This window comes from Eumetopias jubatus, unplaced genomic scaffold (assembly GCF_037043125.1).
Source record: "Eumetopias jubatus isolate StellerSeaLion01/CBP00866 unplaced genomic scaffold, mEumJub1_p1.0 scaffold_13, whole genome shotgun sequence".
NCBI lineage: Eukaryota > Metazoa > Chordata > Mammalia > Carnivora > Otariidae > Eumetopias > Eumetopias jubatus.
The window spans coordinates 113,832,661-113,852,369 of NW_028274819.1; the positions used below are offsets into that span (position 1 = coordinate 113,832,661).

Below are 19,709 nucleotides of genomic sequence, written 5' to 3' on the forward strand. Positions count from 1 at the left end.
TTTCAGGTTTTTGTTAATTCAAAATATTTGCCAAGTTTCCCTTCAGAAAAAGTGTACCAGTTTATATACATGCCAGCAGTGTATCAGAGGCCTTATTTTTTCTACTCACAATGCCTGTTCTTAAATCTTACCATTCTGAGAAGGTATACATTGTATCATGTTTTAATTATCTTCAAGATTAACCATCCTTAAGCATTAGTAGTCCCTCTATCTAACCTTTTTTATCAATATTTTTTATCAATTTTTATTTCACATTGTTGCTTTTTGTCTATCAAATAATGTGGCCCTCTGTCATATGTGGCATTCATTTATAAAAAGTAAATATGTGGAAAAAATAAATATGCGAGAATAGAAAATTCTGAAAGAAAAACCAGGTAGAATTTAATTATAAAGTTTTCTTAATTGAAAGAGTTTATGGCACAGGAATGCAAATATATCAATGGAATAGAATAGGCAGTCCAGAAATGGGAGTATATATACTTACTCCCATATACAAATGGGAGTAAGTAGGTGTAGCATTGTAGGTCAGTGCAGAAAAGGTGGCGTGCTTTTTTAAAGTATTTACATATCTGGGCCAGTAGGATGTTTACATCACTCTTTCAAGATGGAAAAAATCATGAGTTCTTGTGCAAAGCCTTGATGAACCTTTTTATAATATTAAATTTCAAAAATTTTTCTATGCTTTCAAAGAAAGCCCATTAGTCATAAAGAAAGAGTTTGATAAATTGGAATCTTCAAATTTATATGATATGTATTAGAACCTCCTGCCGCTTTGCTTGATGCCTGCCTTGTTCTTTCTCTAACAATATTTTTCGTGAGAGACCACCGAACAAAATACTAGAACACAAGGAAGGAATTTCTGAACTTTTCTCTAATGAAGCTATTAAATGATCTGTTGCTTCCCTGCTAGTTTGTAGCTCATCCAAACTGTCAGCAGCAGCTTCTGTCCATCTGGTATGAGAACCTGTCCGGTCTACGGCAGCAGACGATGGCGGTGAAATTTCTGGTGGTCCTCGGGGTGGCCGTCGGATTGCCCTTCCTGGCTCTTATCTACTGGTTTGCTCCATGCAGCAAGGTATGTCTCCGAAGGCTGCCCGTGCGCCGTCCCCCCGAAGTCTGTCCAGCTGTGTAGGTCCGAGCCAGCTGAGCAGGGAGAATTCTATCTCCCACATGAAAATTTCATGGAAGCCACAGCTGGGCTGAAATCATATTATTGTTTTTAATATTACAAAAATAACACCTATTTGCTATAGGAAATAGAGGGGGAAAATGGATAGAAAATTAACCCGTAATACCACCACTGCTGAGTTGAGAAAGGGTACCAGGTTACTGTTCAGTATATTTCTTTCCATCCCCTCTGTAGGTGTGTCTATTCATATATTTCTATAAATTTTAATGAGGTCATAGTATGCATCGAGCAGATATTTCAAATATCCTAAAAGATAAATATTTTTTTTTGTCTTTTATTCCTCTGGCAAAGTTTGAGATGAAAGTTCTTTTTCTTGTACTTATTTTGGCTTAACTTGACCAGATAGATCTTATTTTAAATAAAGAACAATCATGTAAACTCTAATGTGATGCTTGTGTCAGTGAAGAATACTTATTTTAGGGACGGAATACACTGTAACGGGACAGCAAAACCCATCTGCCCAGACTTTGGTGGAAATCATATGTTCAAATGGACCTGCCTTTCCTGAGTGTGACAATTCAGTCTGGAATACAGTTGACCTGTTGTGTTCTGGGAACAGGCACAGGATTCTGACAACAGTCTTATTCTTCATGTTTTTGAAGCCACATTTCTGGAATGGCTCAGTCTCAGCTCTGAAAGTCAGACTGGAATAATTCTACAGCTCTGTGGCTAAGATCTCTGCTGCACCATCCACGTGCCGCGTAGAAATGCCAGTTGAATCCTCGCTGTTCTTGATATGGGCGGGCTCATCTTCAAACACCTGTAGCAGGTGGAGGCAAACACCTGTGTCTCCATGACCAACATGTTGTCTTCTTATTACTTTGTCACATATTTGATGCGTCAGCTTGAAGGGACCTTTCTAAGTGGGTCCTGGTGACAGTTGGTGCCGGGCTTCCCATACAGGGGGACCTACAGAATTCTTCCCAGTATGATGATGTGAGCTGCTAGAAACTGAGTGGTTTTCCCTGAGGGTAAAACCTGTCATTTCCCTTAAAACCTATAAGGCCCCCAAACTGAGCTTTTATAAGTAAAACATAAATGATGAAAAGAGTGAGATTTACTAGAATGAGAAGTTAGTAGCATAGATCTTCTGGAAAGTTATAATTTTTATTTTCTTGCCTTTGTCATAGGCATGACAGATTTCACTTTGAAACAGAAATTCTGAATTATCCTTGCTGCCCCACAGGCCACATCCGTGTATGTGGGTGTTCTCTTCGTCCCTTACATTTCCCGAGTGTCCAGAGATTGCAGCTGAACTGAGTGAGCGGGGGTGGGGCTGTTCTGAATTACCCTCTGATTACTGATTACTCTGTGATCAGTTAAATTGTATCTTTCCGAACTGAATGATTGTCCTTCTCCACATCCAGTGGGTTCAAACGCATGATGCCTCCCAGAATGCTGGTGTTTTGACAAGAGACTATTTTTGGCAGTCCTTAGAGTTTCTTAGATTTTGTTTGAATCCTCATTAACCTGATTTCCTTTACTATTTCTTCTTCCCTGGTCATGTTTCTTTTCTGGCATCTGTTTTCCATCCCATTTATGAACCTGAGGCAAATAATCAAATTAAAAGGACACTGTCAAGGTATTTTTTTTATCTAAAATCTATTTTACTGCCTGTTATTTAGCCTTTGAAGTATGATGATAAAGTCGGTTTTCACAGTTTTTGCCTTAGCAATGAACATAAACATTATTTACAGGTTATGGGGGAATATTTGCTTAAGCTATATTAATGCTTTTATTTAAAATACTATTTTAAATACTAGGGGCGCCTGGGTGGCTCAGTTGGTTAAGCATCTGACTCTGGATTTCAGCTCAGGTCATGATCTCAAGGTTGTGAGTTCAAGGCCCCCGCTGAGCTCCACACTGGGTGTGGAACCTACTTAAAAAAAAAATACTACTTTGAAGACTAAGAAGTTTCCAACATATCCATGAGCGTTAAGCCAGACCAGATTGCAGGCTTGTGCACCTTGACAGAGTCTCTGTATCCGTGTAAAGTTGGTTTTCTTTCCTCAAGTCTGCTTTCTTCTTGCAGAAAGTTTTTTCTTTACTTGTTTTCTTTTTCCACCATAACCCAAATATGTTTTATGTTCATTACAATAAAAATAGGTCATGTCGTGACTTTAAATCATTTTAGCTTAAGCTAGCTTAAACTTGTTATAGTATACTACTAGTTTCTGGGGTAGAATTTAGTGATTCATCAGTTGCATATCACACCCACTGCTCATTACATCATGTGCCCTCCTTAATGCCCATCCCCCAGTTACCCCATCCCCCCACCCACCTCCCCTCCAGCAACCCTCATTTTGTTTCCTAGAGTTAGGAGTCTCTCATGGTTTGCCTCCCTCTCTGTTTTCATCTTATTTTATTTTCCCTTCCCTTCCTCTATGTTCATCTGTTTTTTGTTTCTTAAATTCCACATATGGGTGAGATCATATGGTATTTGTCTTTCTCTGACTTGTCTTGCTTACAATGGAATATTACTCAGCCATCAGAGAGAATGAAATCTTGGGGCATCTGGGTGGCTCAGTTGGTTAAGTGTCTGCCTTCAGCTCAGGTCATGATCCCAGGGTCCTGGGATTGAGCCCTGCATCGGGCTCCCTGCCCAGCGGGGGGTCTGCTTCTCCCTCTCCCTCTGCCTCTCTCCCTGCTCATTCTCTCTCTCTCTCTCTCTCAAATGAATAAATAAAATCTTAAAAAAACAAAAAAAAAAAAAGGAACGAACTCTTGCCATTTGCAACGATGTGGATAGAACTAGAGGGTATTATGGTAAGCAAAATAGGTCAGTCAGAGATTGCTTCAACCTTTTCTGTTCCTATTGGTATTTGGTAGTTAGGTATTTAGTCATCAATAAATACTTGAAGAAAGTATAATATATAATATCCAAAACCAAATATTTCTTTCAACACTTACCCTCAAAAATTTGTCAGGTGCATCAATTATTCACCTTATTCGATTGGTAAGTCCCCTTCTTTACAGTTTTTTTTTTTTAGAAATTTATTTACAGCTGAGCATATATGGATGACAGATTTTACTAAAATGGATAATTCAGTTCCTAAAGTCCACTGAATGGTGCCAGAATCTCTGTTAGTTTAAAGGGAAACACAATACTCAATGATTTGTAGTAAGAGATAGAGGTATGGGGGCACCTGGGTGGGGTCAGACTCTTGGTTTCCACTCAGGTCATGATCTCAGGGTCGTGAGATCAAGCCCCGGGCTCCACACTCAGCGGGGAGTCAGCTTGGGATTCTCTCTCTTCCCTCCCCCACTTGCACTCTCTCTCTAAATTAAATAAATAACGCTTTAAAAAATGAAAAGAAATAGAGGGTTATGAATATCCAAACACATCATTTTAGTTTCCTGCCAACCAAATTCTCGTTTGTTTTTTATTTGCTTTTTTTGCCTTTCAACTAGCACATTTCATAAGCAGCAAGGATGCCTGGTTTGATTCTCCTCTCACCATTCTGAATCAGACCGAGAAAGGAAACACCCCAGAGGAGGGGGGAGGCAGGAATCGCACGCTCTGCCCCGAGGGCAGGACGCTGACCTCACCTGTGTCCAGGACAGCTCAGCTCACATCCCAGAGCCCTCTGACCTGTGGCCCACCCCACTGTGGGCAGCTCTGTTCTCTACCCCATTTTTATCCCCCACCTTTTTAATATATTCATATTTTTACAGAAACGTAGTTCAGGACAAGAGGCAAAAGAAAATCAAACCTACCCCGTCACCCATTTGTTTTTGCTTCACCCTTATTTGATTACTTGAGAGTTCTATTTAAACAGGATCTTTAAAAACACAAACAAAATGTACTCTTTGATTCAATCTAATGAGCATTCTTACGGAAGTATGATTTTTAGACATTTTTACAGCTGATTTTTATGAAGTAAAATGGCTCTGCAGTATATCTAAGTGCATCTAATTCTGTGGATCCATTGTCTTAAAGCTGGCTAGCTAGATCTAGACAGAGGTAGATAAATACCCGAGCACGCATGCATCCTGATATTCTGCCTGGCATAAGATTCTCAGTATCAAGAGAGAAGAGACTGGGGCGCCTGGGTGGCTCAGTCGTGCATTTGCCTTCAGCTCAGGTCATGGTCCCGGGATCCTGGGATCCAGCCCCGCATCGGGCTCCCTGCTCCGCGGGAAGCTGCTTCTCCCTCTGCCCCCCCCCACCCTTGCTCACCCTCACTCACATGCTCTCGCTCTCTTGTGCTCTTTCTCTCAAATAAATAAATAAAATCTTTTTAAAAAGAAGAGAGAAGAGACTCAACTGTATGATTTATTTCAGCTTTAACTTTTATGATTTTGAAAAACATATAGACAAGTAAGGCTTGTAGGAACAGAGAACATTGATCACATCCCTCCCATCACAGCGTTTGGCTTTTTTCAATATGAGAAGAACCTTCTTTTTTTTCTCGAAGAATCGACATATCTCTGTACTTTAATGAAAAAAATAAGCAATTGTTTGTAAACCACATAGAAGCATTAACTGTAAAACGGGAATGCCTGCTTTCAGACCCCAGCTCCACCACTTCGGAGCTGGGTGACATCTAGGCCAGTTTCTGGATCTCCCTGCCTCAGATTCTTCATCGTCTACATGGGCATCTGAGTGGCACCTGCCGTCAGAGTGTTGCCATGGTGACATGAGTGGCAGAGTAAAGCACGGAAATCATACTTGGCACATACAAATGCTGCCTAGGTTTTGGTGGTGTTACTAATTCACACATTTTTCTGTTGTAATACATTCAATTGAAAATCTGTTGAACGTGATGAGCCGTCTCCTAAGAGAAACTGCACATACATACTGAGTCATTCAGCATTTCGGGGGAGGCGCAGAGCCCTTGAGACTCATCCCGGACATGCACCGCCCCTCTGCCCACTGAGGATTCATGCATCTCACACGGATACTCATCCTGCACTGTAGGAGACAGGAGCTCTGACTGCCTGCATGTTTCACATGAAGAACCTGATTTTCACATCATTTAGGACTTTTACTCACTGCCTCGCAGCTCATGAGGGAATGAACGTGGAACCTGAAGTTAACATGTTGGGCTTTAAATCCAGCGTCGTTCCAGGACAGGGCTCCGAGTACATCATGGGACCTGCCTGCAGTCGTGATCGTGGTGCTCAGGCTGCTTCTCTGGTCAGCAGGACACCCAGCGCCCAGCCTCACATGCGCCCAAGTCACTGACAGACGCCGTGAGGAGAGCAGACAGGCGGATATGGACCAGTGCAAAGTTGATTCCACTCCAGACCTCCACCGCTGCTTCTTCAATACTTTATCCCCACTAAAGCAGTTCAGTGTTTATGAATAATGATGATACTATGCTCTGCCTTTTGTCGTAAAATATTATCAGTGTTATATAATATTTTAAGAATATTTAAGAACTTAAGTATCATTTAACAGAAAAGTGAGCCGATTGAATTATAAATCCAGAATATCAGCATATGTCGATGAGGAGTATAACTAACATTTTCAAATGGCATGAAGAATTGTTATTCTTTCATCAGTTATATAAATATACATAATTATCTTAGGAGAACATTGGAATACACACTTATTCTTGTGTATGTGCATGTGTGTTTTGCAAAGTGTACGAAACAGTTAAGATTTTCTTTCGGTGTGTATTGTGGCAGATGGGGAAGATTATGCGCGGACCATTCATGAAGTTTGTGGCACACGCTGCGTCCTTTACCATTTTTCTGGGACTGCTAGTCATGAATGCAGCTGACAGATTTGAAGGCACCAAACTCCTTCCTAATGAAACCAGCACAGATAATGCAAAACAGCTGTTCAGGATGAAAACATCCTGCTTCTCATGGATGGAGATGCTCATTATATCCTGGGTAATAGGTAAAGACTGATATTCTGTCATCATTTGTGTGTGTGTGTGTGTGTGTGTGACCTTCGCAGCTGGACCGAGGCTGATTCCTTCACACATCAGGTACACAGATGCATCCAGCACGCTGCAGTGCACCACACACCAGGATTTTCTTTGTGTTTTTAATGCGTGGTTATCTTGGGTTCATTATCAGGGGCACAGTCTTCTCATACACCATGTGCTTTTTAAGTTTCCAAGAAAAACCTGGAAGAAAACAGTAGGATAGTATTGATCAAATCTGGCCAGTGACGAAGTAATGCTATTCATATTTTGGGAGAGCTGGGACTTCAGATTTAAAAACAACCACATGATTTTATGTTGAGACTTAGTAGGAACTGAGCTATTTACTGAACAGCTATTATGTACAGAACTGTTCAAAGCACTTTACATATATCAGATCACATAGTTCTGTAATCTGTAACATGACACTAACATCTACTTTATAGTGTTTGCTTTAGATCCCGCACAAAGTAAGTGAAGCAGAGAGAATGTTTAACTACTGCACTCTTTATCTTTGGAATCAATCATACACATGGCTGGTTGTTAAATGTAATGCAAATGAGAAAGTATTTCAATCGGATATTTATGAACGAATAAATTCAGTAGTTAGGTGGTGCCTTTGTTAGGTAAGCAGGGTACCCAGGTGAATGAGACAGAGCCCTTGCAGGGAAGGAAGTTAAGTGTGGGGTTCAGGTCAATATGTAAATTGATCGCTGAACCCTATGTGACAAATACTATAATTGAGGCATTATTAGGATAATATGAACATACACAGGTTGGGTATCTAAGTCTGAGTGAGGTGGGATGTAGGAAGGGCAGAGAAGGCCTCTCTGGACAGCAGCTTCCATCTAAGACTTTGGAGAGAAGGCAGTGTCACCGGACTGAGTGTTTGGGGACTAAGGACACTGCAAGGCCTGGAAACGTTGTGTGCAAAGCTGTGGAGCTAGGACGGCCCCTGGCACACCTGAAATGTCAGGTGGTGGGCCCTGCTGGAGCGCAGGTGCACGTCAGGAGGTGGGGCCCCGCTTGTATGCAGGTACATGTCGGGAGGAGGACCCCCACTGGAGAACAGGTGCATGTCTGGAGGTGCCCCTCCCCCCCCGCTGGGGTGCAGGTGCATGTCAGGTGGTGGGTCCCCGCTGGGGCACAGCTGCATGTCAAGTGGTGGGTCCCTGCTGGGGCACAGGTGCATGTAGGTGGTGGGTCCCCGCTGGGGCACAGGTGCATGTCAGGAGGTGGGGCCCCGCTTGTATGCAGGTGCATGTCCAGAGGGGGGCTCCACTGGAGTGCAGGTGCATGTCAGGAGGTGGGACCCCCACTTCTATGCAGGTGCATGTCAGGTGGTTGGCCTGCTGGAGAACAGGTGCATGTCTGGAGGTGCCCCTCCCCCCCGCTGGGGTGCAGGTGCATGTCAGGTGGTGGGGCCCTGCTTGTATGCAGGTGTATGTCAGGTGGTGGGCCTGCTGGAGAACAGGTGTATGTCCGGAGGTGCCCCTCCCCCCCCACTGGGGCGCAGGTGCATGTCAGGCAGTGCCCCGCCCCCCTCTGCTGGAGTGCAGGTGCATGTCCGGAGGGGGGCCCTGCTGGAGTGCAGGTGAATGTCTGGAGCTGAACCCCGGCTGGAACGCAGGTGCCTTCGAAGGCAGGGGTGGTGGTAGGTGGGGTGGCGAGATGGCCGACAGTGGCTTTCAGCATTGGGGACGGGGTGCCACCACATCTTAGCGAGGTCACAGCAGCTGAGAGGCGGGTGAGTCTGGAGGCTGAGAGAGGACCGCGGCCTCCCCCCAACCAAGTCGGGTGAGGGCGGGGACTCAGGCCTTGAGGAAGCGGGGCTGGGAGTTCACTGCGCACACGGGGGGAGCAGTGTGGACTCCACCTGGGATCGCTGGGTGGTGGCTGCGCTTCTCTGCCGGGGGAGGGGGGACAGAGGGACATTCCTGCTTCGCACCGAAAGCACAGTAGGTCTGGGTTGTGGTTGGCTTGGAGGGCCCATGGGATTTTCAGGTGAAGATGTCCACTAAATACTGGAACGCACAACACTGCATCACCTTAGAGAAAGAAGGAGAGCTTGATTTGTCACTATTTCTTTTTTAATTTAATTGACATTTACCAGATACCATAGAACTATGAGAAATAAATTACATTTCACTGTGAGCATTTGATTTAAAATAAGAACAGTCATTTGGACATTGGCTTTATCTCATTAAACTAACCGCCTACATGCTGGTTTTTCTATATTTAAAGTATATACAAAATTTTATTTATATATTATGTATAAAGTACGTAACAGTGCTTGGCACATAGGGTATGTTTAATAAATTGCAGATAATTATGATTAAACTTTTCATTAGGAGTTCATGTTACTTTTAGGGGCGCCTGGGTGGCTCAGTCAGTTAAGCGTCCAGCTCAGGTGTTTTTATTTTTTTAAGATTTTATTTATTTATTTGAGAGGGAGAGAGAGAGAACACGAGCTAGGGGAGGGGCAGAGGGAGAAGCAGGCTGCCCGTGGACCAGGGAGTCACCATACCTTACCTGCCAGGTGTCCCTGAACATCTTTTAAATATACTTCTATGTATAGAATCAATGGATTAAAGATTGTTGTTTGATGGGGCGCCTGGGTGGCCCTGTCGGTGAAGCATCCAACGCTTGACATCAGCTCAGGTCTCGATCTCAAGGTCGTGAGTTCAAGCCCTGAGTTGGGCTCCATGCTGCGCGTAGAGACTACTTAAAAAATAAAAAATAAAGATTGTTGTTTGAGCCCTCTTGAGCTTTGTCAGATTGCCTTCCAGGGATCCGCTGCTATGCTGGCCTCAGATCTGTGGGGATGTGGGAGTTAGGGTTGGATGGGTGGGGTGTGGCGAGATTTTGAAGGGTTTTAAATCTCAGGCTGAAACCTTTCAAACTGATTTTGTTTTACTGAAGAGCTAAAGCTGGACTGAAATTGAATTGCATCATTTTAACCCCTTTCCAATGCAGGCATGATATGGGCTGAATGTAAAGAAATTTGGATGGAAGGCCCCAAGGAATACTTGTTTGAGTTGTGGAATATGCTTGATTTTGGTATGTTAGCGATCTTTGCGGCATCATTCATTGCAAGATTCATGGCATTTTGGCATGCTTCCAAAGCCCAGCGCATCATTGATGCAAATGATACTCTGAAGGACTTAACCAAAGTCACACTGGGAGACAATGTGAAATATTACAATTTGGGTGAGTCTGTAGCGCACAATGTAAGTTAATAAAAATGCAGAATTTTCCGATAAAAGAGAGTCAGTCGGAATTTGGTTGCTACTCAGATCTCACAGAATTACTGGCTTCTTCAGGAGCATCTGTGTCTGAAGAAGCAAACTCCGGGCTCCTGCCTGTGGTCTTTCTTCTGGCTGGAAACCTCTGAATCACAAGAATCCTGTCATTTTCTCTCCTGGACCAGTTGGCAAACTGCCACTGAGAATGCCTGTCACATGTCTTAGATTGATTTTCTTTGTGTCTGCTAAAGACAGCACACGTTTGAGTATCACTTCCATTTGAGGCACTAAACTGTGCGACCAGTTGGAACCCTGGATGGCTCCTCGTAAGTCACACCACTGTTCCCCAACCAGGCTTTGAACTCGATGCGAAACAGAAAGCTGATCAAGTTCGGGGTGGACGAGCTAGTCTCTTAGCCAGTGGGCTCGGTACAGTTGCCCCCAGACGAGGCAGATGCGTCCTCAGGTCTCCAGACAGTGGTGGACAAGGCGCCGGTGTGAGACGCCTTCATGGAGGGGCCCATGAGATGCTCAGGAGGACAGAGCTGAGCCCAGTACCCTCAGTTACCCACCCCCCCAGGGTAGCAACCAGAGGAGGCTTTCCACCCCCAGGAGGAAGGGGGATCAGGATAGAAACAGATTCAGTGGGTGCTTAGGGGAAGTCCCTCCTTGAAGAACCCTGAAGTGGGGACGATAGGTCCCCTTTTCAGTGCTCATTTCAAATGCCCTGGTAAGAAATCTGTTAATGTTCAGCTGACCTCTCTGTGGGTTTATTGGCTGTATCACATAGAGATATCTTTATTAGCATTTTTAAATATTTATTTTAATGGTTAACACTTTTCTAATACACAGAATTTTAAAGTCACAACTATCTATGTATTGTACTCATAGACTTACTATAAAACAGGAAACTGCTTTTACTAGTCTCTTGTAACCCTTCCTGATTTCACTTCCCAGCAAATAAGCAAATATAATCCTATTTGTCCTCTTTCTTACACGTTGTTTTGCATTTTTCTTCATAATGGTTTCTTAATTGGGTTTTGATGACCTAATATAATAATGCCAGAAAAATGAAAAAATGAATACTTGGTACATTTTTATGGGAAAAATGGACTTTTTTGAGCAACCAGTAAGAATTACTTCTAGTAAGCTGAAATAACTGCCAGTATTTTGCAAGCCCCAGATTACATTACAGTGGAATTATAAATTTAAGGTTAAATGATAAATGCTACCCCTTGTGTAGTGCTGAGCTACACACCGAGTATATGTTGGCTTATTGAATTTTCAAGTAGATGAGAGAGGGAGGAGTGGTAGTATCTCATTTTTAAAGATGGGAAAATAAAAATAAGAGAAGTTAATCTGTACCAGTTTTTACACACACACACACACACACACACACACATTTTTGCAGATACTGAGTCCCTAGTTTGAACTCTTAACCATTATGCTGTATTCTTATGGAAAATTACCAGCAAATCAGGAGGGTCATTTTCTTCTAATTCAGAAGCTTCAATATACTCAACCCTTAAAGATCAAATTTCCATCAGACATTTGATTGCTAATGTAATTATATTTCTTTAGCAGAAAAGAAGTTACCTAAGTAAACAACTTACAGAAACTCATGATAACTCTTGTCTTTTCTCTTTCCTAGCCAGGATCAAGTGGGACCCCTCTGATCCTCAAATCATATCTGAAGGTCTTTATGCAATTGCTGTAGTTCTGAGTTTCTCAAGAATAGCTTATATTTTACCAGCCAATGAAAGCTTTGGACCTCTGCAGATATCGCTTGGGAGAACAGTGAAGGACATCTTCAAGTTCATGGTCATATTTATCATGGTGTTCGTGGCCTTCATGATTGGGATGTTCAACCTCTACTCCTACTACATTGGTGCAAAACAAAATGAAGCTTTCACAACGTATGTGATCTCAGATATTCTGACGGTGGAGATTGCAGATTAACTAAATGTTAGCTTAACAGGGTTCATAGATGTCCTTGGGGTGGATGATGTTTTGGCGAAGACTTCATCCCCAGTTTCTCTTTAGCAGAATGAGAGGATTTTTAAATGAATTGGAAAAACTCAAAAACATAAGCACCTTCCTAATACGAAGTCATTAATAACTAACATGTTTAGTGCCAGTTTTTCTGGTAAAATACCTCACTCACATCATTTCATTATCTCTGTTTCACAAAAAGAAGAAACTGAAGCTCAGAAAAGTTAAATAACTTGCTGAATGTTGCATAGACGCTAGCCTATGGAAAAGCCAGGACCTGAGCCCTTGTCCCGGACTCTAGCCTCTGCACTCTTATAAAGTATGCTTAGAATCGATTACTCAAATGTTAGGTTGTCCATGTTACAATGAGAAGCGCCAACTGAAACATAACCTATTGTTAGCCATAGTCTTGTCAAGTGCAGTTTATCAGAGAAATGACACCAGCTTGGTTAAGCCGAGGGGCTTCGCTTTGGTCAATAATTACGTATAAAGCATTGACATTCCCACCCAAGACTCGTCAGTGATTTTGGTAATAGTGTCTTTGTTTATATTGTCGGATTTTCCTTAAGACACACACTGTTATTATCTATTGGACATGAGTAGAAGTATAGATAAGCAGGAAACCTAATAGGACTCTAACAAACTGTATTATTTTTATTTATTAATACATTTAACATTGCCATTGCCAAGGCTATGGATTGCTTAAATGTTGCTATCTGTGGTTATGAAGTTATGTTAATAGCATTTTTTAAGTGCTTATTATGTGCCAGATATTGAGCTGAGTGCTTCATCCCTGCAACCATCTGTGAAATAACAGTTATTGTACCCATTGTACAGAAAACAGGTTCAGAGAAGTAACGAATTTTGTCATGAATATCTGGTGATTTGCAAAGACACTAAATCAACTCACTTTTATTATGGGATTATTGTCATTTATATACTGTACTATCTCTTTATTTTTCCCCAGAGTGGAGGAGAGTTTTAAGACACTGTTCTGGGCTATCTTTGGACTTTCTGAAGTGAAGTCAGTGGTCATCAACTATAATCACAAATTCATTGAAAACATTGGTTATGTTCTTTATGGAGTCTATAATGTCACAATGGTCATTGTTTTGCTCAATATGCTAATTGCAATGATCAACAGTTCCTTCCAGGAAATTGAGGTATAATTTCTGTACATTTGTATGCTCTGTGACTACATGTTTTAACTTATTCCAGGCATCAACTCAGCAATGTGGTGAAAGTATATGCTCCTTTTCCTCATTTGTTCTTTGCCTGTTTTATATACTTGTCTGGCCAGTAATCTAGAAAATATTAACTCTTTGCTTGGAGAAATGTTGTCCAACTCATTATTTAAAAAAACAAAACATTAGAAATACTATGTCAACTTGAATTTATATTTTATTTAAAAAAATTATTGCTTATAAATACCACTAGTCTCCAAATCTTTTTTGTAGTGGTGTTCAAAATTGACCCTTTCCCAAATTTAGTGTGATAGAATAAGTTTTTATTCCAGAAATTTTGGTCAAATTTATGATCTCCTGCAGAACAAATCAATCAAATTTATGATCTGCAGAACAAAAGGGTGAATAATTTTTCATGGTGTTTTTTAGAATGTAGAAATATACATTTATATCTTTCAGGGTATTTATAAACATATGCACATTTTGAGATCTTTTGTTCTGTAAGTCTGGTAAAATTTCAGACAGATTTTGGAAAGAATGAGTAGAACTTTAACATTTAAGAAAAATCTTGGACTGGTCTTTGGGGTCTGAGAGTGTTTGCAGGCATCTAGCTACATGGTGTTAGAAGAATCCGGGTAATTCTGTTTATGCCTCTCTTTGCTAAACTGTCATGTGTGTCTGCATAGGACGATGCTGATGTGGAATGGAAATTTGCAAGGGCCAAACTTTGGTTTTCCTACTTTGAGGAGGGAAGAACTCTACCTGTTCCTTTCAACCTGGTGCCAAGTCCAAAGTCCCTGTTTTATCTCTTACTGAGACTTAAAAAATGGATTTCTGAGATGTTCCAGGGCCATAAGAAAAGTTTCCAGGAGGATGCAGAGATGAACAAGGTAATTTGACTTGATAATTTAAAACTATATTTTTAAACATTATGATCATTAAAACCATGGTACTACATCCTTTTAAAAACAAGTGGTCCATGATGACATGTCTAGTCATTCCCAAATCAGCATGGTCCTTTGGCTTGTGTCTGTTTAACAGGAGCTTACTGGAATTTCCTACTTAAAAGAATGTAGGAAAAATTCATGAACTGTAACTATAATAAAGTATCATCTGTAGTGGGCGCCATGTTTGCTGTTGTGGCTTCATGCCCCCCCATCCCACCACCTTCAGTTCACACAGCATGGTGAAGCATCAGTAGCCGATTATGATGTGGGGGACTTTGACAGACTCTTCTACATGGAATTTTTCAGAAATCAATTACTCGCATGTAATATGGGAGACTAGGCTTGACATTAGGTAGTTCAAGAAAGAAAGATTGAAGGGTATTAACCGGAAACAGTTACCCCGTGTGGCAGTGTGATTTCAAGAAGCCACAAAAGAAAGACATTCAGCATGTAGATGAGTGGGTAGGATGTTCAGAAGTGTTTCAGGCACAGGTGGGATGTTGTGCAGAAGTGTGTACGGGGTGGGGGCTGTCCTCTACACCCAGGGGGAACACTGAGATAGATTCATTCAGAGAAGAAGGGCCAGCATGGGGACAGGTGTGGATAAGGTGTCATATGATGGGGAATGGAAGGATCTGGCTGTTACATCCAAAGAAGGAGGACTAAAGGGGAACAAGGTAAATATCTTTAGAACTCCCAATTTTGACTAGGGTGTATACTTGTTTTTTTTTCTTTTTGTCTCTTCAAAAACAGGAAGAGAGGAAATGGGCAAAAGTTGCAAATAGTTCAATTTTAGTTCTATGTAAAAACAAACTTGTCATAACAAGATCTGTCCAACAGAGGGGGCTGTCTTGTGAAGTAGTGAGTTCCCCATCATTGCAAGCAATCAATAAATGCTGGATGACCAATATTAGGAGTTTTTAGAAGATCTTCCTACAGTGATTGGGCAGTTGAGCCAAATGATTATAAAAGTTTCTTGCAATTCTAAGGTCCTATCACTGAGAGAAAAGAGAAACATTCTAATTTCTGCTCTGTTTTGCCACTCACCACTTGGAGTTCTCAAGTAAATAATAAGTTCTCTGAGCTTCAGTTTCTCCAACTGTGCTATGGGAATTTATATCTATATCATAAAAAAATCAAATAAATATATAAAAGGGCTTTGAGAATTATAAAGCCCTCTTTAAATGTAGTTATTATTATACTATTTGTGTGAAATTTTTGGAAAAATACACCATTTTAATTACCCTTTTACTCTTCCAGTATCGAACTGCTAGAACTCAGTGAGTTGATGGCAGAAATTTCTCTCACTTTACTTTTAAGTGTGACGTTTACAGGTCTAATTAGAACTGCAACCTGAGGGGAGCTGGGGGGCTCAGTCTTCTGAACATCCGACTCTAGGTTTCGGCTCAGGTCATGATCTCAGGGTCGTGAGATTGAGTCCTGGGTCAGGCTCTGCACTCAATGGGGAGTCTGTTTGAGATTCTTTCCCTCTCCCTCCCCCTCCACACCCATAAATATATAAATTAAAAAAAAACAAAAACAAAAAACAACTGCAACTGAGAGAACTTATTGTCCAGGTGAAGTTTCTAAGTGCTTACCAATGGGAAGAACCCAGTAAGGACATGTTTTTCTTCTTGAAACTTGCTGTAGAATTAGACCCAGGGAGCTTTTAAAATATGGAAAAAAGAATGAAATTGTTTTTGTAATTCTAAATGTAGAATTTGCAGTTGTACTCATTTTACTGTCTATTTTTAGTTTTATTATTTGTTTCCTATCTATTTTTAAAAGAGAAATGAAGAAAAGAAATTTGGAATTTTGGGAAGTCACGAAGACCTTTCAAAATTACCACTTGACAAAAAACAGGTGAGATCACATTTGAAAATACGAAGTCATGCATATGACCAAGCTTATGTTTTCAGAGAAAAGGACACATGTTCAGAAGCAATTTCAAGAAACAGGTAATAGACTCACGAGAGAAGTTAACGATTTTAATAATACCTCAAAGAGTCTGTTATTGAGAGGTGAAAATAATCCGTGTATATATTTAAGAATTACATATATATTTAAGGCAGATATTAGACATATATTTCTGGGTACTTATGGGTAATGAAATATAGCAATAGTGATATAAGGAAGGAAGAATCAAAAGGGTAGAGGAACTCATCGGGGACTGAGGGGGCATATGACTAGGGTCGCCACAGCAGGTGTCCAGGACGCAACTGTAGCGCTGGTTGGGGAAATCAGTGCCCACTGTAGTCAGTGCAGCTCATAAGGAGCAGTGGGCCCTGCAGGTGCATTAGCTCCTATGGGGCGGCAGCCTTCCCAACCATGAGGACGTTTGCTTCCTTCTCGTGTGCATAGTAGCGGCACAATACAGGCTGTCACCAAGGGGCATTATCAATGAAAGCATTAGGGGAAGCGCGGGGTGTCCAGTAGGACTTGCGTTCAGCTGCACATAATAAAAGCATCGCGGAGGTTTAAACGAGACAGCTGTGTGTCCCTCTCTCGTTGAACTCCTCAGACTTAGGCCCTGCAGGACTGTTGTCAGGGTGGAGGCTCCGTGATTCTCCGGGGTTTGTTGTAGTCAGACGCAGATGACAGCTTCGTGTCTGCCATCACAGCCGCTTGTCAGACTGGACGAGGAGTCCAGGTCAGAGGCCATTTTGCTTTGTTTTCAAGCTAAGTCCATTACCTCCCCCAACAAAACCAGAATGCTAGGAAGTATTGATACAGTATTGATCTAAGTACCCCGAAGACTGGGATCTCATCTCACCTCCTGCCCCACAGCAGTAATTCACTGTGCTTCCCCGAGCCTTACTTTCCTCCTCTGTAAAGTAGGGAGGGCCAAGTTGTGAACCCATCAACACAGGATTGTTGGGAGGATTCGGTGATGCTTTGTGAACGACAGACATACTTGTGCTGAACGAATGATGCATGCATGAGAACAAATCATTGCAAAATATGAGAAAAATTCAAGGGAATCGAAATTTCTTTTTTCTTTTATGATAGAAACTATAGTATCTCAGAAATCAAATAACTATTTCCTTTGTAATTTCTCCAAAAATGTAGAAAATTAAAATTTATTCTAATCGTCTGAAAAATGCATTTTATATCCTTTGGTAAAAAGATTTATTTATTTCTTTTAGAGAGAGAGAGCTTGTGCATGTGGGTGGGGGGCAGTGGGGTGTGCCATGAAAGAGAATCCAAGCAGATCCCCTGCTGAGCATGGAGCCAGACATGGGGCTCAATCCCACAACCCCGAGATCACAACCTGAGCCAAAACCAAGAGTCAGATGCCCAACCAACTGAGCCACCCGGGCGCCCTGCATTTTATATCTTTTAAAGAGGGTTGGATCACCTTACACTGCAATACCACCTATTTTAATCCTGGATTAAAATAAACTCTTTAAGAGCAATATTGAGCCTGTGGTATCTGACCCTAGTTGTGAATCAATAAAATGTCAATTCTAATGTCAGTTGAACCGTCCTGAGGCCCTTTGGTGTGTTTTTTTGTTGTGCCATTGTGGAGATGTGCTGCTCATACCTTCTTTCAAGGCATGTGATCCGCGGACAGCCTCCAGCTCCTTTGAGGTCCCCTCAGCTTTCCCACGGTAGCCGCACTCTAGGTCCCAGGCATTTCCTGCAGGACCTGTCCTGGGGCGGTGTTTGTGCTCAGCTCCCTGTTGGCTTGGCTGACTTTCTGAGTCTTCTTGCCCTCCGCTCTTTCACAGGTGAGCCAAGCCTCACGTTCTGGAAGCTTTCTCTGCCTCCCCTGCTCCTACTCCCTATGATCTCTCAGAGGCGTGATTCTGGATACAGCTCATACTTCTAACTTGGTCTTGGCATTTGATTCCCAGAGGACCAAAGTAACACAACTATCTACTTTACTGTCCATGGCCGTGTAAGCTTGTGATGAACAAAACTTGGGGCACATACTTTGCTTTTGCTTGATACGTTAACTGCATTCTTGGGAGAATGCTTTTTAAAGCAACCATTTGTATTTCTAATCATTTTTGCCTGTTGTTACTGAGATGGACTCCCACTGGGACGTGCTTGGCCCTAATTGGTACTAAGAAAAACTCTCGTAGTTCATTCTTCCTTACCAGTGTGCGCGGCTTTGCTTTCTTTTCCATAAGGTCTAAGTCTGAAACAGTCAGGTTTCCATTTCACTTGGATCTTCTCTCTGACCCCTTGAGGGTTAACGAGGTCAGGCTGCACCAGTACTGTCTTCACAGCTCTGCAGACTCACCACGGAAATCAGAAGGATGAGCCACGTAATAATGCTGTTACCTTGGATGATGCCCTGCAGCTCTGAAGGTCACCTGGGTGGCTGCTAGCATTGGCTTTTCAGACTCAGTCTGAAAGGGTGGCGTAGTTAGAGTCAGTTCCGCCGTCCTGCATGCCCTGTGTGAACTGAAAGTGCCAAATTACTTCTTGGAGAACGGCTCTCTGCAAGCTCCAGGAAAGATCACGCCCAACTGGTCGGTTTGAGAGCGGCCTGCGTGCCCGACACGGTAGACCGATGCAGAGCACACACGTTATTGCTGCATTTTCTGTCCACTCGGCTCTGGGTTGAGTGAGATGTGGAGGTTATGTTTATTAGTTATATATCTGGGAACTGATTAGGTCAGAGGCTATCTAATCAATCATCGCTGCCCAAGGGCGGCGTCTCCACCTGATTTTGCACAAAGTCCCAATCCCCTTCTCCAGGTAAATTGAGTTAAAATCTGTGGCAGTGGGTTTGGCAGTGTGTATTCTAATAAGGCGTTCGCATATTCTAACTCTCACCTGGGTGGGATCACAGAACGCTCCATTCCCTGAATGACTGTCATGGACACGTCCGTACACAGCAATATTCAGCATGAAGCAGGCCTGAGTCCACATAGTGGATATGAGATATTTACCCTTCCCTGCAACCGTGATGGCTGTTAGACTTGTCGAGCGCCGGGTGTATACCAGGCTCTGTGTTCTATACACCTTATCTCTTTAATTACCGCAAGGAGGGAGGGAAAATTATTTCCCCTGTTTTATGCATTAGCAACCTGAGGATATAGGGCTAAAGTTCCTGGCACAGAGTCGCATTTCAGACAAATGACAGAGCCAGAATTCGAATTCACATCTACTGGATTCTGGAGCAGGAGCTCTGGAAGCACCGACACACGTGCGGGCTGTCTCCTGTCTGCGTCCCTGCCGATGGCACAGGGTGTTTGAACAGTTTGAGCTCCTCGCCTTATTCCCGTCCTCAGGCTAAGTGCTCGCATCAAGCTAACTCC

At 42.3% G+C, this 19,709-nt stretch overlaps 1 protein-coding gene across 1 annotated transcript in view; it reads left to right on the forward strand.

The window, feature by feature from the left end:
- TRPC6 (transient receptor potential cation channel subfamily C member 6) overlaps window positions 1–19,709 on the forward strand; it is a 117,024-nt gene that overhangs the window by 91,116 nt on the left and 6,199 nt on the right. The window contains exons 4-10 of the mRNA XM_028106009.2: window positions 911–1,075; window positions 6,824–7,040; window positions 10,045–10,278; window positions 11,965–12,229; window positions 13,273–13,468; window positions 14,176–14,379; window positions 16,225–16,299. Coding sequence (XP_027961810.1) covers window positions 911–1,075; window positions 6,824–7,040; window positions 10,045–10,278; window positions 11,965–12,229; window positions 13,273–13,468; window positions 14,176–14,379; window positions 16,225–16,299 — 1,356 coding nt within the window. The remainder of the gene's footprint in view (window positions 1–910; window positions 1,076–6,823; window positions 7,041–10,044; window positions 10,279–11,964; window positions 12,230–13,272; window positions 13,469–14,175; window positions 14,380–16,224; window positions 16,300–19,709) is intronic.